The sequence below is a fragment of the Equus caballus genome, chromosome 3 (genome assembly GCF_041296265.1).
Source record: "Equus caballus isolate H_3958 breed thoroughbred chromosome 3, TB-T2T, whole genome shotgun sequence".
Taxonomy (NCBI): Eukaryota; Metazoa; Chordata; class Mammalia; order Perissodactyla; family Equidae; genus Equus; species Equus caballus.
This window is the reverse complement of record NC_091686.1, coordinates 43616810-43644086: the sequence shown is the minus strand read 5'-3', so window position 1 is coordinate 43644086 and position 27277 is coordinate 43616810. Positions and strand designations below refer to the sequence as shown.

The window sequence follows — 27277 nt, the reverse complement described above, 5'->3', positions numbered from 1 at the left end:
AGTAAACTGAAACTAAGTTGTGTAAGTCTGTGTAAAAATCCCCTAAGTATTATGAGAAGCTATTGAAGAGTTTTAAAACAGAGGCATGACATGACTAGATTTTTGTTTCTAGAAGACCACTTGAGCTATTCTTGTTACAATGGATTGGAAGAAGGCTCATGGGAATTGTTGAACTGTTAGGAGTTTACCAAACAGTAAAACATAGGGACAAGTGGACAGATTTATTCAGAACTGTTATTTACATACCTTTTGTAAGATAGTACGTACAGAGCCTGAGGGGGAAAGAGATGAAAAGAATGACTCTTAGGTTTGTGACATGGAAAACTGGGAGGATCATGATGTTGTCATTTATTCCAACAGAAAAGACTGAAGGAGCAGGAGGAAATTGTGAGGGCATGAGAGAACATCCAAATTTCAGTTCTGGAAATGATATATTTGAGGTAACAGAAATATTCAGGTAGAGGTGTAAAGTAAGCAATTTGATATTATGATCTGGAGCTCAGAAAGGTGTTTCAGACTGGAGATACAAAATTGGGAAAAATATAGCATTTAAAATGCGTGAGTAAATAAGATAACATAGGAAAGCATTTAGAATAGAAAGAAAAGAAGACCCAGAATAGAGACGAGTGGAAAGCAAACATTTAAGTGTCGATAGAAGGAGAAGTTGTCCAGTGTGATTGAGCAGAGGCTAAAAAGAAAAGAAGGAAAGCAAAAGAGTATAATGGTAAGAATTCAAAAATAGAATATTTCAGGAAGAAAACAGTGGTGAACTGGCCCAAATTGTTTTAGTAGTTTAGGTAAATTGAGGACTGAAATTTAGCCAATAGATTTGGCATCACGAAACTTATGGATGACCTTAGGGACAGAAGTAAATAGCTTTAGTAGAGGTGATAAAAGCCAAATTGGAATGAGTTGAAGGGGAAGGTAAATGAGGATGTGGATGCCTTGTAGACAACCCTTTTGAAAGCTTAGATGCCGGAGAGTAGAAAGATGGTGGCAGCTGGAGGAGATGTGGCATCAAGGAAAGGATTTTATTTTTATTTTTGTTTTAAGATGAGTGCTACTATAGCAGTTTAATTGTACTCAAAAGCTGATGGCATCACACCAAAAGGGATTTTCTCCTACGAAAACTTTCATTGACAAGTTCCATAAATTCGATTAGGAACACATGTTAAATGGATTTTCTCATGTGTTTAAGTGTTGTGTCTCATTGTTTCCCTTCCTTCTTTCGTTTTTTTCTTCCATGTTTCTGGAGTGCCTTTCTCTCTTTCCCTCTCTCTCTCAGCGTGAATGTCAATGGAAAATAGTTTATCTTATGAAAACTTTGGTTTAGTGCTAAATTATTCCTTAGCTTTTCTTTCTATTGATCATCCCTTCCTTTTTATCCAAATTGGAATCCATGCATCATTATTACAATCATATCTGTGCATATGTTTCAACTCCCTTATCCATCTCTTTTTCTGTCACACTCACTTGATAAAACTCCACCTTTAAGTAAGTTTGTTCAACTATATTCTTCCTGTCTGAGTCTGAGAAACTGAATGTTGCTAAATAAAAACACATTCAAACAGGTTAATAACTTAGTTATAAATTTTGACAATTCTTGCTATATATTGTTTTGTACAGGATTTTGATAATAAATGAGAGCGAACTCAAAATTATATTTCCTGATGAGGATGTAGAATGCAGATTTTTCTGTGATGTCAGATTAGTGAAGCTTTACATGCTTTCTATATGTGATGGGCAAAAATCACTACACTGTGCTGCCCAACGCTATCCACGAGATATGTGACTCTTGAGCACTTGAAACAGAGCTGGTTTAAATTAAGATGTGCTATAAATGTAAAATACACACCAGTTTCCAAAGACTTGGCACAAAAAATAGAATATAAAATCTCTCAGTAGTTTATGTTGATTATATGTGGAAAATATATTGAATTTATTGGATTAAATAAAATGTTATTATAATGAATTTTGCCTATTTGCAGACATACCTCTTTTTGTTGCACTTCGTTTTGTTGTGCTTCACAGTCATTGTGTTTTTTGTAAGACTCTTCAGCAAAAGATTACAACTTGCTGAAGGTTCAGATGATGGTTAACATTTTTTAGCAATAAAATATTTTTAATTGAGGTGTGTATATTGTTATTTTTAGGCATAATGCTATTGCACACTTAATAGACTACAGTATAGTGTAAGCATAACTTTTATGTGCACTGGAAAACCAAAAAATTCAAGACTCGCTTTATTGTAATACTCACTTTATTCCGGTGATCTGGAACCAAACCCACAATATCTCCTAGGTATTCCTGTATTTTTGGTGAGGAAAATTGGCCCTGAACTACTATCTGTCGCCAATCTTCCTCTTTTTTTTTTCCTCCCCAAAGTCCCAGTACATAGTTGCATGTCCTAGTTGTAAGTCCTTCTAGTTCTTCTATGTAGGATGCCACCACAGCATGTCTTGATGAGCATTGTGTCGGTCTGCACCCAGGATCTGAACTGGTGAACCCTGGGCCGCTGAACTGGAGTGCTCAAACTTAACTGCTTGGCCATGGGGCTGGCCCCCTGTATTTTTATTTGTTGTAATGTGGCTGCTAAAAAAACTAAAATTACGTATGTGGCTTGTATTTGTTATTTGCATTACATTTTTTGTTGGGTATCACTGCTCTAAACTCTCAGAAAAAAAATTCCAATAAAATCCATTAGAGATTTGATTTCTCCCTTATGAAATATTGTTGAATAAATATTACCAGATAACTCTCATAAAATGCTGACATAGTTCATAATTCCTCCAACAGTTTGGATAGAACCCCTGTCCACTCATGCCCACCACGGGAGGTATTTTCCTAGTGATAATTTAGTCTAAGTGTGCAGTGTGGATAAAGTCTACAGGAGTGTCCAGTGATGTCCTAGGCCTTCACGTCACTCACCACTCACTCACTGACACCTAGAGCAACTTACAGTCCTGCAAGCTCCATTCGTGGTAAGTGCCCTATACAGGTGTGCCATTTTTTATCTTTTATGCTATATTTTTACTATACGTTTTCTGTGTGTAGATTCACAAATATTTACCGTTGTGTTACAGTTGCCTACAGCATTCAGTACAGTAACGTGCTCTACAGGTTTGTAGCCTAGGAGCGATAGGCTATACCATGCAGCCTAGGTATGTTGTAGTGTAGTAGGCTATGCTATCTAGATTTGTGTAAGTACACACTATCATGGTTGCACAACAATGAAATCGCCTAATGATGCATTTCTTGATGTATCTTTGTCATTAAGCACTGTATCTCTGTGTACTGATTTGGGAAGAATCAAATTTAAATCTATTAAATCTTCTATTGAGGGGCTGGCCCCGTGGCTGAGTGGTTAAGTTCCCGCGCTCCGCTTCGGCGGCCCAGGGTTTCTCCCGTTCGGGTCCTGGGTGTGGACGTGGCACTGCTCCTTAGGCCACTTTGAGGCGGTGTCCCACATGGCACAACTAGAAGGACACACAACTAAAATATACAACTATGTACTGGGGGGATTTGGGGAGAAAAAGCAGGAAAAAAATCTTCTATTGAGTTAATTTGGGTTGAAAATTCTGTGTATAAAAAGTCCTAGGTTTCAGAAGAAATATATAGTAACTTGGTTTATTTACGTCAAATGACGAAGTTGGAAACTTTCCACTCGTTCGTGTTACAACCACATGAAGGTTGAACTTTCTTGATGTGGTTCTGTGAACAAATGTAACAAGATACTGCTTTCTATATTTAAAATGTCATTTCATGTAGCATTTTATCATGCAATTTGTTTGTCGAATCATGAACTGGAAATTGTGACCTGTGCATTGAAATTATTGGAAGGGAAAATATATAATTTTTTATTAGTATTAAACTTTACAAGATGTTAAAATGAAAAAAAAAACCCATTAATGCTTTTTCTAAAGGAGTTCAAGATAGATCTTTGCATGTGCATATAGAATTACAGTTTAAAATATCTCAAGATTTTTATTTGTGTTACAGACCAGTCAAATAATCTTCTAATGGGTCACCTGTTTTCCTATGCATTATTCCAAATTAACATTGATAAATGTTATTTTAAAAGATAACTAAGGCTCCAAGTTGTGTTTGCATTCGTGGGTTAATTATCTGTACTGATATCTGTATCTATCTATGTCAACTCAAATATGGGATCTGCCACAGACTTTTTGTGTGACAGTGAGTAGATTACTTAGCTAAGATCCTTTTTCTTCATATCTGAAATGGGTGCACACCTATTTTATAGGAACATGATGATGATTAAATGTAATTCTGTCTGCAAAGTGCCTGGAGCATTCATAGCAGGTGCCTGTCAAATGGGAAATAGTACTTTCAGCGTGAGCTAATGTTCAACTTTCACTTTTATTAGAAGGAATGTGTTTACATGGCTCATTCTCTGTACTTCTGGTGTCATATACATATGCAACTCAGGATTGAGAGCCTCATAGAAATGTTCTTTCAGTTCTCCAGTTTAATTTTTCTCATCACTGTATTAAACATTCTAATCTCTCAAACATATGTTTCTCTGGGTAGTCACAAAAATTGAACTTGATGAAACTGATGATCTGTTATAAAAACAAACTATATGGTACTATGTGTGAAATTGTGTGTTGTCTTCAGGAAGATAGTTAATGGATAACGGTCATTTTTCTCATTTTGAGAATTTAATTCTGTTTAGACATCATATTTTTTAAAATTAAAATGTGATTAATTTTCATTTCTTTATTCTTGAAGGAGACTTAGTCCACAATTATATCATGTGTCATCCCCCTGCCCTCACCACACATACAAAAACACACACACAAAAACTGGATCGTAGTGGAGTTGACTCAGTCTCTTGATTTTTGTGTTAAAGATATTTCTAATATCATCATATATGTAAAAATAATAGTAGCTATAGTTATATAGGTAAAGCTTTAGTGATATATTCAGAATTACTTAAATTATCTGAGAAATGTATTCCCTAAAATGTATAAATCTCTACAGTGTCTCACCTAGATCTTTGAGGGTCCCTCTAAGCAAATTCCTAGTTCTGAGTAACCTATGGGTGATTAGAAAGCATTTGTAATTATGGACATAAAGGGACAGCTTTTCTATTTTGTGAGGGCCAGTCTGCTGAGATGTTAGCAATTAACATACATTTCATTTCTGCCTCTCCTTGGGAAAATATAGAAGATTTCATTAAGAAGTATTTTCATATGTAGTACTTTATTATATGACCCGTTAGAATAATTTTCTGATCTGGTGCATGTAAAAATCTAGCCGTAAGTTCCTCATTCTGAGTTGAAACCTAGCTGCATCACTTAGAAGATGGTTGTATAACCTCAGATAACTCTGTTACAACACCTTTCTGTGTCTTATGATGAAAAGATAAAAGAACATTTAGTAATCCTTGCAGCGTAGTAGATACTCTGTAATTTATAGTTGTCATGGCTGTTGACAGGTGAGTAGGTGAGCGGCCATGTGGGACATTACAAAGGGTGACTTATACTTGTCGTCCCTTATCACCAATACCTGGGCAATCTGAGCTCATAGTCCAGGGCTTTATTCCTTTAGTACTGTATTGTCCAAATTGTATTCTGTAGCATATATGTTTCTTGGGGAAAAGCATCCTGGGGTGAAATAAATTTTGAATATGCATATCAGAACATTCCAGTTGTCTGAGAAATTCTGCAACGAACAATGCATCTTCAATTTCCTCAAATCTGTTGTTTCACAAATATATTTAACCATGAGATGCATTGTCATCTCAACAGTGGTACAGAAATAAGTGCTTTTGCACAAAGTTATCATTCCTATTAACTGGCAAATAGTTCTTGAGAGGATGATTCTTTCAGCCAGAGATTGGTAGTCCTGCCTGTAGCTATGTTTTCCTCAGTGCTACTCATACCATTGCATAAATAAAGTTCTGACCCTTTACTGATGACCAAACTTTGAATGAGTGAGAGGGAGGGAGGCTCCTAATAGGAATAGAAGCTGAAGGAGATTCAGAGGAGGGAAAATAGCAGTGGTAGGCTGAGTAGGGCACACACAATTTGTCTGTGTCTTTAATTCTCTTATGGTTAATTCCAACCATTCACATGGGAGCTTTGGTTATGGGATGTGCTAGAGAAAATAGGAGGAAAATCAGAAGGTGATTATCTGTTAGGGAAAGTAAAGCGTGTGAATGAAATGGAACTAGGAATGTGCATAGGGAGTTCTAACATAAGAATATTTTGTAGTGTGTTTATGCAGTTGGCATTTAAATAGCATGTGTACGTCTCAACCAAGCCAATAATTTTGCAGATATTTTCACTTATGACACTATGTAAACCTGCCACTGTATCGATAATCATAAGCTGTGTAAATGCCCTCACATTGCTTAGATATTGGGATTTCATTCATCAAAACATTCCAAAATTGAGAGCAACTTGACTGCATGGCCATAAGCAGATGCTTTCTTGTTTGAAATGTTTGTCAACGAAACACATGTTTGAAGCAAACATATGCGCTATTAAGAGTGACCCAAATAAATTATTGCTGAAATATTTTTCTATCTAAAACAACAGCAACTGATATAAATGCAAATAATTTAGACAGAGAATGAATTTTATGTCTTGGAGATTGACTAACTTAACAGGCCATGTAGAAAACAACATTAATACGACAGACTTTTATTACTCACATAAATTGGATGCTCTGTAAAGGAAGGGGTAACCTCTGGCATTTGTTCAGCAGAGATAAGCACGTTAATGGATGCTTTCTGATCCACTTGTACAAAGAGTCATGTTAGGATAGCTATTAAGTTTATGAAAAAGGACAAATAAAGGCATAGTCATTTCTGAATGCCCAATTCTGAATATCCTCTGAGTCCTCTGCTCTTAGCCAACAGCCCTGGTTCGGACTTTCCCTTTCAGTTGTTTGGTTTGCAGGTGGGCTTCCTCTGATTATGACGAAATCTTAAAAGTTCACAGAACCTTTACACAAAGATAACTTTAAGCCATTTCCCAATGTTAAATTAACTTTTAATCTGATAATAAGTAGTTTAGTTATTTTTACTAAGATTTCTATAACCTTTTAATACAGTTTACAATATTTAGCTAATTAAAATATCTGCTGGGGCAAATAGAAAAATATGATTAGGATCTAAAAGCAAATGAAATTTAATATCCTCCATGTATGTCTAGAAGGTTAACTCATTTTGTTTTATTATTCTTTTTTCTAAAAGAATACATGCACGTAATTGAAAATATTTAACAGACTTTAAAAAACAGTAGAACAAACTGTCTTGTGTGTTCCTCTAGTTTTTATTTTTCTATGTTTACTTTTAATAGTTTTACTTGTTTAGCTTTGTATTTTTAATATATTTAATATTTGTATATGCACTTTAAAGTTATATTTTATGGCTATTTGGTGACATGTCATTAGTAAATATTTCAGTTTTTCTCTGTCATATGAATCTATTGCACAATATTAAAAACAAAAGAAAACAGAAAGAGGAAAATCCACAATGATTTGTTGGATAAAAGATTAGATAATCCTCCATAGAAGATTATTAAACTAATCTAAAGAAAGACTGACTAGTTTTTAAACATAGGGAATACTTTTTCATAGCACTGGATCAAGTCCTGGCTCAGTCACCAAGGGACCTTCACCTTTTGCAAGCCTTGTAACCTCTCTGATGTCCAGGAGGCATTATGTATATTGAGGATCACGTTAATTATTCAGAAGAATAATTGGCTCATAATGGTAATTCACTGAACATCTCTTATCTTAAAAGGAAAACACTGCAGAAATTAAAATTGCTTTCTCTAGGCATTCGGGATTGAGAATGTTCATCGAGAAAGAGGGGACTAACGCCTCTGTAGTCTTATGCAAGAGTAATTATCCTTCATCCATTCATTCTTCAAACATGAATCCTTCATCTCCTGTTCTAGGTTCAAAGGGTACACACAAAGGTGGGTTCAGCCCTTAGGGACTGTATTTAAGTGAAATAGGGATGGGACAAGCTGAATGGCTCTATTTCTTTTTATCTTCACTCTAATTCAACATCAGATGACTCAAAAACCCTCAAGCTTGCCAGGATCTGTATAACTCAGTCATGAGAACTAGTTAGCAGGGGTGAATAACAACTAAGTGTTTTCTCTGACTGCTGAGGGCAACTCCTGATGCGTAACTGCTGTTCCAGAAAGTACTACTCATTTCAGAATGCAGTTCTGAGTACTGTTCCCTAGGACAGTGGTTGGCAAATTTCAGTCATTCTCATAAGATCTTCTCCAATTTTTGGCTATGCTACCTATCCTCTTGTTTAAGAAAAATTTTTCTGTAGACTAACTTAGTTTTTTATCTTAAATATAATATATTTTAAAGGAACATTTGTATCATTACCATAAACAAAAAATTATTACCACTTGCCATAAATAGAAGTTGACTCATACAAATAAACAGATTGAAAATGAAATAGTATTGAAAAAATTATGGCTAAGGACAGTTTCTGGGCACATAGGTCACTCTCTCTTTGGTAGTGTCGGAGTTAATAAAGTCATAAGGGCTCCAAACTGAGACATTGTCCTTGGATTGGAGCAATATTTGAAGGGAATGACTTTCTCCTCTACAACTGCCCGGCACTGTGTTTCCCGGAGTTTCCATCTTACCCATTGGCAAGCACTGTCTCCAAAGGCAGATCTCACTTTCCAGAAAGGTGAAACCAAATTTTATTTAGCACTTACAGGTTTCAGCCACTTTGATAAGTGCTGTATGTACTTTACTCATTTAATTCTCACAACAACCGATTTCGTGATTGCTGTTATCCAAATGTTACAAGTGGGGAATCCAGGCTCAGAGAGGTTAATTACTTGCTTGAGGCCAGCTGAATTTGGACCCCAGGGAAGCCTGACTCCAAAGCTTGGCCTCTTAACCACTATATGCCTCTCCGAAATGAACTCATTTGATTCTCACACAAACACATGTATATACCCATATCAGAAAGCTATTCCTCCCATGTGAACATTTCTTTTATTTTCTGTTGAGGAAGATTGGTCCTGAGCTAACATCTGTTGCCAATCTTCCTTTTTTTTGCCTGAGGAAGATTTTCCCTGAGCTAACATCTGTGCCAGTCTTCCTCTATTTTGTCTGTGGGACACTGCCACAGCATGGCTTCATGAGAGCAGAGTGTAGGTCTGTGCCCAGGATCTGAACCTGCAAAGCCTGGGCCACCGAAGCATAGTGCATGAACTTAACTACTATGCCACTGGGCTGGCCCCCATTTCTTTTTTTAAAGCAATAAAGTAGTCATGTATACAGTAAGTCATTTTAATAGAAAAATGTGCAACATAAGAGACAATATTGTTACCTATTAATAGATCAGCTTAGAAACATTCCTTACAAGGGCTAGAATAGACAACTACAGTTTCCAACTGATAATCCTAAAAATTTAGATAGTTTTGCTACTTTCAACGTTCTTGGAGGTAAATGAAATAAGGAAGTATCTACAAGGAAATGCTAGAAAAACCTTGTCTTTAATGAAGGCAATTCGGGTATTTAAGATCATCAAAGCTGTAATACAGATGTGATTAAAATATATTGTAAAATGCCTGCAATAAAGAGTACTTTAAGGATTTAAGGCTAATAATTTCCTCCTGCCTAATGCTTTGCATCCTCAAAGGAATTTTCAAACCCCTACTAATTGACTGTTAGAAAATTCTTCTAATGTATAATTTCTTTGACTCAATGAGAAATCTAAACAATGATCATTTAAGCTATTTAATCAGGGTTATCCTGCAAATACTATGTGAAGAGAAGCAGAAAGGACTTGCACATGTATCTGTTCTACTTAAGAAGGCTTTAGGAAAGGGAGAGAAGGAACTAGAGCTGAAAGCAGTGTTCAGATGTTGTTGTGGACAGAATAACGGCTCCTCAAACATGTCTACATCCTAACCCCCAAGCTTGTGAATATGTTAGGTTTTGTGGCAAGGAGGAGTTAAGTTTGCAGATGGAATTAAGATTGCTATCGGTTTACCTTGAGTTGGGGAGACTATCCTGGCTTATCTAGCTTGGCCCAATATGATCACAAGTGTCCTTACAAGTGAAAGAAGGAGGCAGAAGAGGGAGAAGCAGAGACATGGCAGCACGAGGAGGACTCAGCCCAACGTGGCCGTCTGACGATGGAGGAATGGGGCCACGAGCCAGGAACTGTGGATGGTTTCTAGAAGCTGGAAAATGCAAGTGAATGGATTCTTCCCTGAGGCCTCCAGAAGGAATGTAGTTCTGCCAACATCTTGATTTTAGCCTAGTGGGACCCAGTTCAGACTTCTAACTTTCAGAACTGTAAGATAAATTTATTATCTTACAAATTGATTGTTTTTTAAATATGCTTTTAAACTACTAAATTTGTGATAACTTTTTACAGCAGCAATAGGAAGCTGATACAGATTTGTAATCACCTGTGGACTCAACGAGAGCAAAGAGTAGTGTGAATGCCACAAATAGGGTCCTATCCATCAGACATTCATGCACCACCAGTCTACTTAGAACACTGCATGTCACCACGAAATAGCTTTTATAAAATGAGAAGAGCATATCAATGTAACCCTTAGGTAGTTACCCTTGGCAAGATTTATACTTATTTGTTACTGGAACATCTCTCGGGAGTTCACTGTTGTTTTAATAGTGAAACAAAAAAGAAAGCCCCGTTATTGTTTGTTCACATTCGGTGATTTGACCAGTTTGATAATCCTTGTTGTTATCGCTGCTGTCGCTGTGCCAGTTCTTATTACTACAGCTGTGTGAACCCTGGTGAGTTATTTGCCTTCTCAGTGCCTCAGTTGGCACAGTGCAAAATGGGGTAAGGAAAGCACCTGTCCACAGGGTTGTTATGAGGTTAAAGTTATTATGCTTGTGAAACACCGAAACAGTCCTTGGCACATGCGAGGCGCTCGCTGCATTTTGGTAGGCGTCCTTGAAATCATCACCATCATCATCACTGCCCTGCATGTCGATGACTGCTGGGTCCAGGCCCTAACGCGGCAGACAGGCTTCATGTTTTATCCCGAGGAATTAGGGATCAGTATCTCCATTTTTTCAGGTAAAGAAACTGAAACAACTTAAGCAACAAACAACTTAACCAAGTCGAAGAGCTTTTAAGTGACAGAATGAGGATTGTCCATGACCTGAAATACTTGGCTAAACTTCCACTAGGCCTAGCGCTAGACGCCGTCTGCTGCCACTACCTACAGCCTGACTCCATCTCGAGCCCTTGAAGGACTCAGACCTCTGGGTTAGATGAGCACTCCGTGGGAAAGGTCACTGACATTATCTTATGGGCCCTCTTTGTTTAATATCTGAGAACATGAGCCATTTGTAACCCTGAGGGAAGTATTTTGAAACCATTTTCTCCTAATGATAAAAATTTGATTGAAGTCAGTCTGGTTTGCCATGAGTGAAACCATATGGGATAATTTTTAAGGGTATTTTCCTATAAAAGTAATAAATGTGCATTGTAGAACATTTGAAAAATAGAGAATAATATAAGAATAAATTATACACACAGTCCTCCATTCAGAGATAAGTACTGATAATATTTGTTTTGAATTGTGAGTTTGTGTGCACACATAGAAGAGCACACTTTGTATATATAGTTTTGTAGTGGTCAATGTGGTTTGCACATTAATTTATGTTACATTTTCAGATTTTTTTATGTCAAACAGGGACATTTAAAAAATTTTTTGATTTGTAAATTGTTCCAGTCTGCATTTTGTGATACTTAAGGATTTATTGATACCTTATTTCCAAGGTAATACTTTTACACTGATCTTAGAATAAATAAGGTTGGAAGATTCTTCAACCACAGGTCTTAATGAAATAGTAAAATAAACTACCTTGTGTTAAGGAAATTTGTAAAAGTCCGTTTCCTTTTTATAGTATGTCAGTCCCTTTAAGGGCAGGAATTGTGCTTCATAATATTTATATCTGGTAAAGTCTGAATAATTGTTTTTTACAATAATCATTAAATGATTATTAGGTAAACATGTAAAAAGGTATAAATGATTAGGGAATTGATATTGAGGTATTTTTTATCAACATTATGGTACTTGTGGATAATTATGGTAAATTATCCTGTTGAATTTCAAAACACCTGATCTGAAAATCAAAGTGTTGAGTGAGAACTGTGAAGCGTTAGGTTGGTGAGGATCAGGACCGCGGAAGAGTAAGGGTCTGTTAAATAGGACTGTCGGCAAGTGTGAAGAATTTCCAGTTAATGAACTGTATCATTCATCTCTCTTTCTATTTTTAAGTATCTGTTGCTGATTTTCAACTTTGCTTACAATTGTAAACAGACATTGAGATATAGGAATTCCTTAAGCTCAAGCAATAAAATGCCTTTTTTTTTTTTGAGGAAGATTAGCCCTGAGCTAACATCTGCTGCCAATCCTCCTCTTTTCGCTGAGAAAGCTTGTCCCTGAGCTAATGTCTGTGCCCATCTCCCTCTATTTTATATGTGTGATGCTACCACAGCATGGCTTGATAAGTGGTGTGTAGGTCTACGCCTGGGATCTGAACCAGCAAACTCTGGGCTACCAAAGTGGAGCATGTGAACTTAACCACTGTGCCACCAGGCCGGCCCCTCAAGTGGTACAATTTTTAAATACCAATATTATCTTATTTTTACAAACTCAGAGAAAACATATAGGAGAAAATGCAATGTTTGGATAACTATTTCTCTACTTTTTAAAAAACATAAGTAATTAAGCATTCAGATTCAATAAATAAAATGGATTTCTAAAATTGTTTAAAAATAAATTTACAACATTTGTTTTCATCTCTTCTTGATATAGCTCTATGTTTAAAACTTTTAATATGATGTAGAGCTTCAGTTTTTGATGGACAGTATCCTTATACATTTTAATAGGAGAGAAGAAATATAGAAAGAATTGTAATAATTTTTTCTGGTTCTTCATATTCTAAAATCATATTTCTTTGTCTGGAAGTTCATGTAGATCTTATTATATTATACACTTCCAAATGTCAAATATTAGTGAAAACAACCCTATCAGGGATTCCCGATGCTTCATTATTTCAGTTCAGAAAAGAGTTTAGTATTCTATCTTGTACAAAATATTAGCCATGCGTAAGGTAATTGAACATTAATTTTTTTAACTTTGACTCTTGTAACCAGGTTTATGCCTGAGTTCTGCGCTGTTAATTTCCCTATTGTAACACCTGGAGCATGGGAATTAATACTAGTAAAAAGCAATTTTTATAGAAGTTAGTATAAGATGGAATACTCTTAAAATTGCTTTTACTTAAGAACATATTATGTTATAAAATCCTCCTAAATCACTATATTACTTTTTATAGTTTTGGGTAAACATCAGAAACGCAATATTCACTTCAGAATTGCAATCTAAATTTTAGATACATAATTTCAAATATTGTGTTGTCTTGGAAATAGGCAATTTGGCTGTCAAACATAATCCTTTGGTAAAATAAGGCAGACTGAGCAAGTTAATGATTTTAGTGAATTGAATTATGCACAAGCATTCAGTTCTTAAATAAATAAATAACATTGTAAACTATTTGCATTTTTTTCTTCATTTGGAAAGACTAAAATCTTCATTTTCTTTTTTTACATCAGCAAAACTTGAGAAATAAAAATTGTAGTTATAATCATCAAATATGGTACTAGAAATAGTATCAGTATAAAAAAGACTAAAGTAATTCTCAAACTTGAGTGGACTTAACAATCACCCTAATTCTTAGTTACATGATGGATGAATTTTCCCCGGGCCCCAATCCCAGGAAATTCTGATTCTATCAAGCTCCCAAAGTGGTTCTGATACAAGTAGGCTCTTGACCACATTATGAGAAGAGAATGGAGTCACACTGGGGCAGTGTAGCTGTGATCAAGAGCTGTAACAGAGATGAGGACGTTTCTAGAGGCCCCCAGGGTTTTGATCGCTTGCTAGTGTGAACTCTCCCCAGAAGTCTTGTTTACCATGACCCTAGGCCCCAGGAGGCCTCGGGTTCTTTCTGGGAGTGGTAGAAGACACACTTTGCTAGGTCTTATTTCCCTTCTGGTCAAGAATGGTTGCAGGGGATGCAGGCATCAGGAAGGGGTGGGGGTAGGGGGGACATGTTTGCTGGCATTGCTTTCAACAAATGAATAGAAATTCATCCTATTCTTTGTTTCAATATGTACAGATAGTCTAGTATATAGCCATATTTCTAAGGTATTTTACAATCCCCATAGTAGGATGTAAATTTTGAAATAAACTTCCTGCAGAGGATTTTGCTAAACGTGTGTTCTTACTCAATTATAGTCTCATATTGTGACATTATTTGTAATTGATTATGCACATAACAAAACTGTTCAAAGATATTAGTGTCCAAATGATAATTACATTGGCAAGTATAGGATTAAGTTGCAAGATTCCACTAGAATTTGAGGACATAGAGTATATTTATCATGTCCTTGATTTGTAACAGACACTAAAAAGCATTCATTTGCACAATTAGATCTGCCTAAAGTCCAAGAAAGGAATTCAGAAAGAAAAACATAAACTGTTTGGTCTTTGTTCCCAAGCTATGATTAGCCATACTCATTTTTTTTTCCACCACTGTCACCACATCTTCTGCTTTGGAAAGAAGAGGTAGAAAGGGGAATGACGGAGAACAAAGAAACGAAGGGATGCCAAAACGGTTTTCTCTTGCTCAGAACTAGGACAGCAAAATTCGATTTGCCAGTGGAACTGAAGTTAATTCTCTTTTTAATCTGCTCAACTGATCATATGCTCTTGTCCATTGGAAAGACCAAGGAAAGGACTGCAGGTTTATTTCATTTTCTCAATCATATTGCCTGCAGTGTGATTTGATACCTAAACCAGAGTTGGCAGTAGATGATGTGAATTTAAGCCTAGCTCTGTGACTTACTATCAGTGTGACCTTGGGCAAGTCTCTCAAACTTTCTAATGTGTGTCTTCTCTAACAGACACTTCTTTAAACATTTTCTAATGTGTTTAACATTTTGTTTTTGAGTTAAATTGAGTTAAAATACTTTTCTCAAAACTAGCACTATGAATAGTATAAAATACACCGTAATATACATTTAAATACATTTTATATATTATTACTGTATTGAATGGAATTTCAGTGTATGTACTTTGAAATGCGGCACATTTACAATCAAGTGCTAAGCCACTTAGTAAAAGCAAACTCAGGGACTTGCATTGAGGATGGGTCAGGGATGGAGCAAAAGATATCCCTCTTCATTGTTTAAGTTGTTAAGCAATTGAGGAATAAGACAAGAGAATAAGGCAGAGGGAAAATCAAATATTGCCTTTATTATTGATGAAGTTGGCATTGCTAATGTGCTGTATATCTGGGAGAAAGTAGAGTTTGTAATGTAAAATCCCAGAATTAGACAGAGTTACCCAACCAAACACAGAAAACTGTGGACCATAGACCAAGAACCATCAAGAACACATGCCCTTATATGCTGCAGAAGCTTAGTGAAACAACTGTAGTTAGAATTGGTATACTGATTGCAAGCTTATCCTGAATCCCGGTCCCCAGGATATTCTCCAAGTTTTATATTGATGCAATAAAATTTGCTACCCTAACTTTGTGTGATTATATGTTTTCTTTGAAATTAACTTTATGTTTGTGGAAAATGCTTTGCCACATGGCAAGGTATTTCGAAGATAAATTTTCTTACAGCCATATAAAAACCAATAAAACCTTGATCCTATTGGCGTCTCAATCGTAAATCTAGCAAATATTCAGCAAGCATTTGTCAATCACCAATGTGGCTATAGGCTTGTTATACAAGTCCAAATACTCACAAAGAAAACTGGGAAACATGAATTCAAATCTAACTTGCCTTTGTATAAGCCACTAAGAACATAAGGATAACATTGCATGGAAGAAAGTAACTTGTAAGCTCATGTTTCCCAGATATGTTTTCTTAATTAGTAACCTAGTTTGTGTATTTAATTCTGAAGTGAGTATACACTCTTTCTTCTTTTACTCAAAGTAGATCCAAAGCTCAGGCCTTTTTCTCCAAGCAGAGTGGACAATTAGAGATACTGCCCTAAGTTCTGTCAACTGGGAGAATTGCGTTTCACCATTCTTTCTCAGAGACAACATGAGTGGGGCTGTAAGGAGAAACCACTCACTGGTATTGGCCAGTGTGTTTTGAGACCCATTCGAACACTGATGTCATGCTTCTTTTTTTCTGCTGACAGGTTAGGTAACTCTGCACGAGGCTATAGATGTGTATTGAGGAAAAGGTGGTGAAGCAGTAGGATTTGGTGTCACAGAAGTCTGATCCACGTGCTCATGGGACTTACTTGTCCCATCCACACCTACCTGGGGCTGGTTTTGCATACTTCATTTCCATTTTCTAGTGGATTGTGGTTACTCACAACCAAATTTATAATTTTGTGAATCGTTTAACACCCAGTTAAAGTGTCCTGTAGGCAGACATTAACCTCTATCTGGATCCAATAATGACTCATAAATTAATTTTCAAATAGAAAGGAGTCATTGGAAGAAGAAAGCATGGTCTTCTTCCAAAACCTTAAGGGTATGAGTTGTGGCTTTCTTATGGAGCATCACCAGAAGTGCAGAATGGAGTATTATAAAGCCCACATGACGGGGTAATTTGTACTGCAGCCTGGTCTTATAGCAGAGCCCTTTCTTACTCCAGTCCCCAATCGAAACTGATATCTTTACTGGTTACCTGGTGAGGGGTCAGAATCCTCACCCAAATATATGTTCCCTTCAAAATGCAAAGAGACCCATCACGTGGTAAAATTCAGCAGCTTATTTTTCAGTATATGGGGGAATTCTGATATAGCTTAAATCGTTGGCTGTCTAGAAAGTCTGCCAATATTGGGGGCTCCTGAACTTCAACATGGTTTACCCCTTACGGTCTGGTACAAAAGTGTCATATTAATGCTTCTAGGACATTTGCTCCTTCCTTATGGGCCAGTTTAATTAGAATCATGTCAACAGTTTTGCGTCACATATATATTAGGAGATACCTTATGGTATATCAATATTTCTACAGATTATGACAGAGAGCATAACCTTGCGGTAAGTCGATTGGTGACCCTGCCCCTGCCAGGTGAGTGCAAACTGCTTCCTACTCTCTTTATTGATTGCAATTATAAACAAAATGTTTACTAGGTCAATATCTGTGTATAGTTTCCATAAGCTGATTGGTTTGCTCTGGTAAGATATCATGTAGAGAACAGCAGTTGATATTAATACCTGATTACGTTTATGAAAATTGACAGTTATTTTGTACTGGCAAACTGATGATTTAAACAGAGATGTGAAGAAATAACCACCATTACATCATCAAATCTTGTTGGTGACGCTAGTCTTTGCAATTATCCCAGGAATATAGTATTTGTTTTACTTTACTTTTTTTGTGGGAGGGGTGGGGTTGAAGTTCCAGAGACTTATATTTTTCCTTTTCTACCATAATATCCTCATTCTCTGTAAGGATTCTGCCGTTTGCTATCTGTATGTGTTACCACTACACATTCCTGGCTTAAAAAAATACCCATAGGATGTCTGTATGGGCCCAAGTAACCTTATTAGATATACTCAAGGCAAGATGTCATTTATCATTACATCTCACTTCCAGAAGTTCCCAGTCTTACCAGTGCCATGGTGGCATTTTGGCTCCACCAGAATGGTGGTACCCATGGCCAGGTCTCTGGGGATGCCTGGAGGAAGCTTCATTGTATACACATTTAGCAGCATAGAAGAATCCTTTCTGCGAGGGACTTGGTTTTCCCTCAGTCAAGAGCTCTGAGTCTGTAAACCAGAGAGGAGGCTGTGAATCTCCACTGTTGCAATTTAGGTCAATTTCTGCACCCAGATCTAGAATTGTTTTGTTTATAAAGGTGAAATTGAAGCGTCATAGGCTATACATATATTTCATTCCCAAGGGCCCTCAGGTCAATTAGTTACCACAACAGATCCCTGCAGTGAAAAACACTTTGATTACTTAAACTGTTGTAATGATTAAGTGCTGCCATTCATTCTCTAAACAATCCAGACTTCATTATTCCCCACTGACATCAAAAAGTTCAATTCAAAGATCCAATTCTCATCATTTTCTCCAGGGTACAGAGGACAGACTTGACAGAGCTTTTCATAACTGGTGAATGCTTAATACTTACTGAAGAGAATGTCAGAACACTCTAGAGCCAGGGTCAGCAAACTACAGCCAAGGCGAAATTCAGTGGGTGGCCTATTTGTGCACAGCCTGTTTGCTAAGAACAGTTCTTATACTTTTAAAGGTTATAAAATAAGAAAAAGAAGAGAAAGAAGGAGAAGGAGGAGAAGAAGGGGAGGAAGGGTAAGAATAGGGAGAAGAGAAGAGAAGGGAAGGGGGGAGGAGGAGAGGATACTTACGTGGCCCATAAGACCTAAAGTAATTACTCTCTAGCCCTTTATAGAAGTTTGCCTGCTGACTCCTTTTCTCCATCTTGGCAGGCAAGTTCTGGCCTTGTAATCACATTGATTGTAGGCCACTGTGAAGTCCAAGCTTTAATTTTCCATTCTAATAGGCTGATAATGCTACCCCAGGTACTTGAGATACATTAAATTCTGAAGCCTGTATGAACACAACCATATTGATGAATTCAGGCAGATTCAATCTTCTGTTTTGCCATCCTTGTCTAATAACTCTTAAAATACATTCCACACATATTTTCCAGACTCATGCTGATACATATTGGCAAGAGCCTATAATAATTTCTGCGTATGAAATAGTTTCTCTAGAACATTGCTTTCACTTATGGGATTGAAGTCTAGTTATTGATTTGAAAGGCGATCCATAAGGGGTGTCGACATGGATGCTGAGAAAAGTTGACCTCACTTGTAAGCCAATTGCCTCAAGTGAAGTTCTTGAAAACTTTTTCTTTTTGGTTTTGTTTTGTTCTTGTTTGTTTGCTTGTTTGTTTTTACAAGGGAATACAGCTTCCCTCCATTAAACAAGATCCAGGGACATTTGGGAGGTTAAAGTTCTCATCTTCATCTATGCCCTAATCTTTCCCTCTCAAGCTTTATGATTCCATCTTTCCTGAGCAGTGTTCTCAAATTAGTTTGAGAATCTTGGAGGGGTTTTACCTAATACTGGAGTTGTTCCTCTGTCATTGCGCACATGCGTGCTCTCTGTGACAGTCAGAGAAGACGCTATACTATACCCCTCCGTCTCGTATTCCCTACTGCCACCACATTAACTAAATTCTATAGACATTTGATCTTCTAAAACTTTCCCCTCTATTGACAATCCACGCCAAATAGTCGCTGGGGAAATTAGAGTCATTATGCTGCTTCTGCATGACATGAATTGCAGTGTGCTATTTCCCCTTGACGAGGGCTTGCCTGTGTTCCCCATAAGTATGAGAGCAGCCCCATTCCAAAGTCCATCTTATAGAGTCTGCCTCCTGTGGCCACTTCTAATACTTGTATTTATCAGGATCCTGGCAAGAAACAGATGCCACTATCAAAGATTTAACTGAATAAATTTAATAAAGGATTATTTATTAAAATGTGCAGGGCTGAAGAACCCAAAGAGGGACCGTGAAGCATTCGAAGACTAACAGCAGGAATCCTTTGCTGCCCTTGGGAGGGAAGATGGTTGCTAGAGCTTCATGAAAACTGGGACCATGGAAAAAAAGCCACAGAAGGGCCACAAAAGAAAGCAGCCACTGCCAAAACTAGAATGGGGGAGTGAGCTAGAAGGCCAATAACTATCCCTATTGTTCCTTTCTCTCACCTTCCGTATTCAGGTGGTGTCTCCATTGGAGTGGGCAGTGTAACCACAGGGGACGAATCAATCTGGAGAGAGCACAGAAAATATCCAGGTCCTACGGAGACCATTTTTGAGTGTGAATTATAGAAATGAGAAACACTTAAGAGACTGTGTGAGATGATACCACTACCATATTTAATTGATTCTAACAATGTTTTTTGTTCTGAGCTAGTCAAATTTTCTGAAATCAGAATTTATCTTAAAATTTGTAGTATATTATAGTTTATTTGAACACGGTGTTGTTTTCTTAGAGGAATATCAAGTAATGGGCTATCTTATGGTCAATGTTGTCCTAGATTCAATAATCTATAGAGTAATGGCAATAAAAGGAGAGAAAAGATGTGGACATTGCAGAAATAGAATTCTACAAACTTGTGTGAAGTAAGTTTGAAACATTTTAAAACATCCGCATAGATCTTTAGAATCTTTTGAGTTTATAATTCTTAAATGAACAATTAACAATTTGTATTAGTGATAAAAAGTGATAGATGGCGCTGGCCCAGTGGAATAGTGGTTAAGTTCATGCGCTCCACTTTAGTGGCCCAGGGGTCACAGGTTCAGATCCTGGGCGCGGACCTATGCACCGCTCATCAGGGCATGCTTTGGCAGGTGTCCCACATACAAAGTAGAAGAAGACTGGCACAGATGTTAGCTCGGGGACAATCTTCCTCACCAAAAAAAAAAAAAGTGACAAGAGGTTGGAGTTAAACATTTGCAGTTTATATATGAAGGGGTATGAGGCCTTTGCAAAATAATCCCGTAACAATTAACACCAGCTTTTCTTACAGAAAAGAAAAAAAATTTCTCTTCCAAAGTTGTTCTGTGAAGCATAGAAGCATTGCTTGCATCTTAAAAGGAAGAAGAAAGGGGAAGGTTCTGCATTTGCATAAAAATAGTTTTTGCTTGTCGTTCTTCACGATAGCTGAAAAGCATAATCTTAAAATAATGTTTTGGTACCTTCCTGTATTTGAAAAGAAGAGCTAAGTTAATTAACGTGTATGCGTATAGAGATTTCCCCTGAAGAAGACTCTGAGAAATGGACATGTGAGGTAGTTTATTTAGAGGATGAGCCCATGAAGCACTAGTAAGAGAATGGGGAATGTGAGACAAGAAAGGGAGAAAAGCCAATAATGTGTATATTCATAAGCAGAATAATGCAATGAACAATGAGAATTCAGTACCACAGGGAATCCTCTAATTACCGTGTAGAACAAACCTCAGAATTGTCCCACTGAAGGATGGGGATGGTGAGTTATTTCTACATCGACTTCCATCCCTCACTGACTGAGGGTGGCCCTCCCATCCCTCCATGCACTAAATCCCCAGCACTTGTCAGCTGCCAGGCAGGCGCACTGGCTCGGGAAGCTGCCTCAGCTCCAGAGTCCTCAGGCAGCAAAACAGACCTCAGAAGTGGTCAGTGTGCTTAGCAGCTGACCACCAAGTTGTAGCTGGTGGTCCAGGAAGGTGTGGGATGTTCATGCTGGACAGATATATACAGAAAAGCTCTGGTACTTTTTGCCACTATGAATAAGTGAAATTAGCCAATTTTCCTGGAGGAATATGAGTTATAGTGTTTTACTACCTTAATGCCTTTGGAAAATCCCCAGTTTTGTTACCCTGTTGTACAAGTTAGATTACAAAGTTAGAGTATACAACAAATTCAGTTGCACTGATAATTTAATTTGAGTAATGGTATATTTGTGTGTGTGTGATTATATCAAGATTAATGTTCATGTTTTCACTACTGAGTCTATCATGGCTGTAGCTCATTTCTTTGTAGTTTTCTGTTTTCTTTTCTTCTGCATTTCGGTTATCAGTTTGAAAAATATAATATTGGAAAGATGCATCATGAAATATTTCTCCATTATGCACAGTCAAACATAGGTAAGAGATGGGATCTTATTCAAAAGAAGAAAAGCTGCCATTTCAAGCTGGGCAGATGTAATAGGAAGGAATTTGATTTATGATCTATCTCATTCTTTTAGCAATATGCAGTATAATCTGTTCTTGGTGCAAAAGCATTTGTTGATATCAATTATTGATACAAGTTTACGTCAAGTTTAAAGATTTGTGACGGTATTTTGTAAGATTACTAAATAAGGCATTATTATAGAATCTGAAAGAACACTTTATAGTAAATTTATAAAAATTAATATGGCTATATTTTATTCCTATATCATTGTATACTGCTGTCATTTACTTTGTGTGGCTAGACTGGAGATTTACATTTTAAATAATTTATTTACAGACCTTAATTGCATCTTCAGTAGCAATTTCCCTTTAGTTTGGATAAAGCTTTTCAGGAATGAAAATCTTGTGTTTCTTTATTTTAGGTTCATCATTTATTGTTTCATTTCACAGACTATAAAAGTTAGCCAACGTTAGTGATAAGAACACTCCTTAAATGTGCAGAATAATAATTTAGATTTGATTTAGTTCAAGTGTATAAAATGAAGTGTATTGCAAGGCCAGCAGGCTCCTCTTGAGAATTCAAAGAGAACAATTGTTGGGTCCACGGTCCAGATGTTACTCAAGGACAAGCTTCTATTTTCTAGGATGAGGAAAAAGAAAACCATGGCCATGAAAAGGCCTTTTATTTTGACTCAACACGGTTTCATAAGAAAAGATTGGGCGGCAGCATGAAGACCATCTGCATGGCCCTGATAAGCTACCTAACCTCTCAGAGGCTCAGTGTGATCATCAGTAAAATGGGAATAACCAGGCCAACGCCATACAGCTTCAGGAATGTTACAGGAAGCCATGCATGTAAAGTGCTGAGCAACATGCCTGGTACATGGAAAGTCTCAGTCAATGATAAGTGAGAAAATTAAAGATTAAAAGACTGAAATGATGTAATCTAGAGAAAAGAGATGACATTTAATGCTAATCTTTAGGTTTTTGAAAATTGTCAAACAAAGGTGATTGACTAAGTATAAGTTGAATACAAATTTAAAAGGAAGGCTCGATTTCAACATAGGAAAAGACGGTCCCAGAGTATTGAGAAAGATTACCTGTGTAATTTTCTCAGGAAGTTTTGAAGGATAGTTATGATTGTCTCTAGAATTGATTTCCTGTGGTTGTCTTCCTATGGAGTGTGATGCCCCACCATGTAACGTGGGAGTATTCGTTCTATACTTTAATATACTCTCACAGCTTATTCTGTGATTTCATTGATTTAAATTTTAGAGTCGAGAAGGAAGTTCATAGATAACCATACTCTTGGAGTGCATCGTACGGTCTATTTCCTCTTTTTCCAGGATAGGAAACCAGACTCCCAGTAAGCTTTCACATACTTTGCATACTTGAGATGAACTCACAGGCTGCTTCCCATTGATATGCAATTTCCCTTTAATTTGAGTAATGGTATATTTGTGTGTGTGTGATTATATCAAGATTAATGTTCGTCTTTTCACTACTGAGTCTATTATGGCTGTAACTCATTTCTTTGTAGTTTAGGCTAGCTCGTATCACTACAAAGAATTGATTTTAATCTTTTAAATAATGTTGCTTCCTCTGCTGTTAGAGGCTAATAGGACAGACTGGAATCCTAATTCCGATACCAATTCAGTTTTCCCACCTGTGAAATGAGAATAACGTGAGTACCTTGACAGGATACTTTTGAGAATTAAGTGAAATAACGTATGTAAGACATGAAGAGTCCTAGCTTATTTTAAGCAGTTGATCATTTAGATTATTATTAGTTTTATTTTTACTCCAGTTATGTTATAACTATACAGCAACTTATTCTGGCTATCATATAAAATATAAAGAAAACCTTTCCTCTACTGTTCCTCAAACACAAAAATACTGAGTTATGGGCCGGCCCCGTGGCCGAGTGGTTAAGTTCGCATGCTCCGTTGCAACGGCCCAGGGTTTCGCTGGTTCGGATCCTGGGCATGGACATGACACCACTCATCAGGCCATGCTGAGGCGGCATCCTACATGCCACAACTAGAAGGACCTGCAGCTAGGATATACAACTATGTACCAGGGGGAATTTGGGGAGAAAAAGCAGGAAAAAAAAAAAAAAAAGATTGGCCACAGTTGTTAGCTCAGGTGCCAATCTTTAAAAAAAAAAAATACTGAGTTATGACCCCATGTTTGTGTTTGTTCAACAGTATTTCTTGAGCATTCTTGAGCATTCAGGCTAGTGAGACACTACACAGAAAATAACAGAACTATACTGATGATTCACACAGCACTTGTGTAGGATTCCTGTATGTTTTCTCCGAGGTGTTTTTCTCATTCTTTGCGTATGAATAGATTTTTAAAATTTTGTCGAATATCTGTTCAAGAAATTGTGCTAGGCATTGTGTATGAATCAATGAGTTGAAAGATAAAGCATCTCTCCTCAGAAATAATATTTAAATCATGAGAAAAGCTATATATAACAATAAAAATACAGTAGCTCTCAAAATCATTTTGGTGTTAATTGCTGCATCAATAGTGCAGAAAATACGTGCTCTATATCCAGAAGGAAAAAGATAATTGTGGGTTCCAAGAGTTTTGGTGTTAGGTTCTTTGTACTCAAAATAATATCTTACAAGCTGATTTTTAAGAATGATTACCTTGCTTTATAAAATAATACAGGTGTACTACAAAAATATAAGCAATATGGAAGAGTGAAAAAAGCGTCATTTATCTCTCAAAATCCTATCTCTCATAAACAACTGTTGCTAACCATTGATGAAATTATTTTGAGTAATGGGTGTGATTGTTTAAAAATGAGATTAGAGGCTGGCCCAGTGGCACAGCGGTTAAATTTGCACATTCAGCTTTGGCGGCCCAGGGTTCGCCGGTTCAGATCCTGGGTGCGGACAAGGCACAGCTTGGCAAGCCATGTTGTGGTAGGCATCTCACATGTAAAGTAGAAGAAGATGGGCACGGATGTTAGCTCAGCGCCAGTCTTCCTCAGCAAAAAGAGAAGGATTGGCAGCAGATGTTAGCTCACGGCTAATCTTCCTCAAAAAAAAGAGAGACCATACTCTACATGCTTTTTTTCTGGTGAGGAAGACTGGCCCTGAGCTAACTTCTGCTGCCAATCTTCCTCCTTTTGCTTGAGGAAGATTGTTCCTGAGCTAAAGTTTGTGCCAATCTTCCTCTATTTTGTATGTGGGATGCCTCCACAGCATGGCTTGCTGAGCGGTGTGTAGGTCTGTGCCGGGATCTGACCCAGTGAACCAAAGCTACCGAAGCAGAGCATGTGAACTTAAACCACTACACCCCTGGGGGCCCCAGCATGCTATTTGTAAATAAAATAATTGATTTTAAATTAATATAAAGGAAATTTGAAGGACATTAATTTTCAGGTAAAAATTTCTCTTCTCACATACTTTCTAAATTATTTATTACTGTTTAGGGAGAATTATGATACAAAAAATAATGAGAGAATGTAGTCACTTTTTAAATTCAGGTTTCAAATTTAGGCAGTATTAAACGACTAAATTTTATGAAAGATCAAGTTCTTTATACTTTTTCCTCCTCAAATGCTCAGTTTCCCCAACCTATGATTACTTTTATTTCATCAAGATTTTTAATGTTTGCGTTTTGTAGTGCCATCAGAATCCCCTCAGTATTGAGTCTTTGTTCTATATGTACATGTATTCAACTTAGCAAAATGGAAAGACCAGCAATACAGGTTCGATTAGCCATCCTGTAGCCCAGTACCCTAATCCCACAGGATGTTCCTTGCATTCTTCCACAGGCCTCTCACTTATTTCTGTGGAGCATCCCGTGTTCCCATTGGTACAGTGAGTACAGTGTAGACTTGCACAAAGCATGAGCTGGCTTGCCTGTGAAGGCTTACTTTAATCCCATATGATTATGTTGGGGATAACATGAGTTGTATTGTTGGTCTCTGGTATAAGCAAAGTAATACATTGCTTAAAGAGCGCATTACAATTTTTGAGAAATAATGATATAACCTGCTGTTGTCATTTCAAATATAAGAAAATTAATACATTGTTTTCTTCTTTTCCAGAACATATGAAAGACATCGTGATGCTCTATGAAGAGGAGGCTGCGGAGTGGGCTCTGTACCTGAGGGAGATCTTGCTACATGTTGTGGAAAGGGAAGCCATCCTGTTATATCTCTTGGAGAATTTCTCTCTGCGGGATTTGGAACTGCTGAGTTTAAACTCTTACAAATGCAAGCTTTTGATATTATCAAACAGCCTGCTTAAAAACCTAACTCCCAAGAAGTGTCAGTTTTTGGAAGAGGTACTTCGTTCACCAGAAAGTGTGGTTACTCTGCTGTGTGGGGTGAAGAGCGCAGACCATCTCTATCAAGTATTAAATATCCCTGGAGGCAGAGGGGAGATCTCGACTGAGCAGGAGCCTGAAGACTACATCTCTGTGATCGAGAGCGTCATATTCAGAGGTAGTGTTGCCAAGGCTTCTTTATTCATTTGCTTTTTTGTTTATTTTTATAATTAAAACCCTAAAGTTTTTTAAACCAATGAATATCTGATGTTAGAATAAAAGAAGAAAAATGAAAGCCAACTTTAATTAACAGTATGTTGCACTTTCCTCAAAATGCATGGAGCTTCTTAATTTTTAGCTATATTCCAATCAAGCCTTATCATTTGTTCGAAAAGCGGTTTATAGATGTCTTCCTCAGGGAAGTCTGTATGAGACTGCAGCTGGTAGAGCAGGTGTGGCATGCGTGCTCTGCGTCGGTTTGCTGTGGACGCTGGGCTCTTACTCAGCTGGTGAGGCTCGAGTTATGGTCACCAGTCAGCAGCAGTCCAAGGTTTGAAGGTCTGGGTTCGAATGAGAGAACTTCTGTTGTCTGATAATTGTATGATATCTATTACTATGGTGTAAAACACCATTATTTTTATTAATTTTAACTAAATTTAGTTTTAATCATATAGAGACGTATGTTAAAGGGCAGAACACAAGGTCCCATTCCTTAGTTAATTACAGTTTTACGTAATAGACAAGATCTGAAGCTTATGGATGTTACAGCTTCTCCCTTCCCCAGTGCTATTCCGCTTCAGTCTTGGGTGGAAGGGGTGCTGTGGGCAGCTGCTTTCCCGGTTTTCTCAACCTACAGTGTCCCGGCTATGGCTTCCTCTCCTGCGGGAAGAGCTAGGATCTTATTTTCCACAGGCCGGCTCAGACAGGAAGTGTTGGCTCTTCTTCTTGGAGCATATTTCTGGGTTCTTTGCGATTCCCTCATTCCCTGGGGATGTCTCACCTGCAGTTTCTTAATGAGATGAATGTTTCCTCTCCTCTAAGCTCCTAGCTGTGGTGGTCCACCCAGAACAGATTCTTACTCTTGATTTGTACTGCTCCCTCATTTGTCTCTTTTGAGCAAAATCACACTGAGATATCTCCCAGCTGGTCTTTTCTCCCACCTGGCTCATATCTGTAAAAAACGTTTGTTTGTCTTTTGCCTGACAGACTCTAGGCATGCAAGCCACTTCCAGCACAGCCGCCACCATC

General features: G+C 37.3%; 1 protein-coding gene across 8 annotated transcripts in view; it reads left to right on the top strand.

Moving 5' to 3' along the window:
• Positions 1–27277, top strand: part of BANK1 (B cell scaffold protein with ankyrin repeats 1) — a 313664-nt gene that overhangs the window by 8776 nt on the left and 277611 nt on the right. For 3 of the 8 annotated variants that reach the window (XM_070263354.1, XM_070263355.1, XM_070263357.1), the window contains 2 exons: positions 2797–2981; positions 25809–26207. In XM_070263354.1, coding sequence (XP_070119455.1) covers positions 25814–26207 — 394 coding nt within the window. In that variant the 5' untranslated portion in view covers positions 2797–2981; positions 25809–25813. Of the gene's footprint in view, positions 1–2796; positions 2982–17062; positions 17120–25808; positions 26208–27277 lie in introns of all 8 variants that reach the window. The other 5 variants (XM_070263353.1, XM_070263356.1, XM_070263359.1 and 2 more) reach the window with 2 other exon arrangements.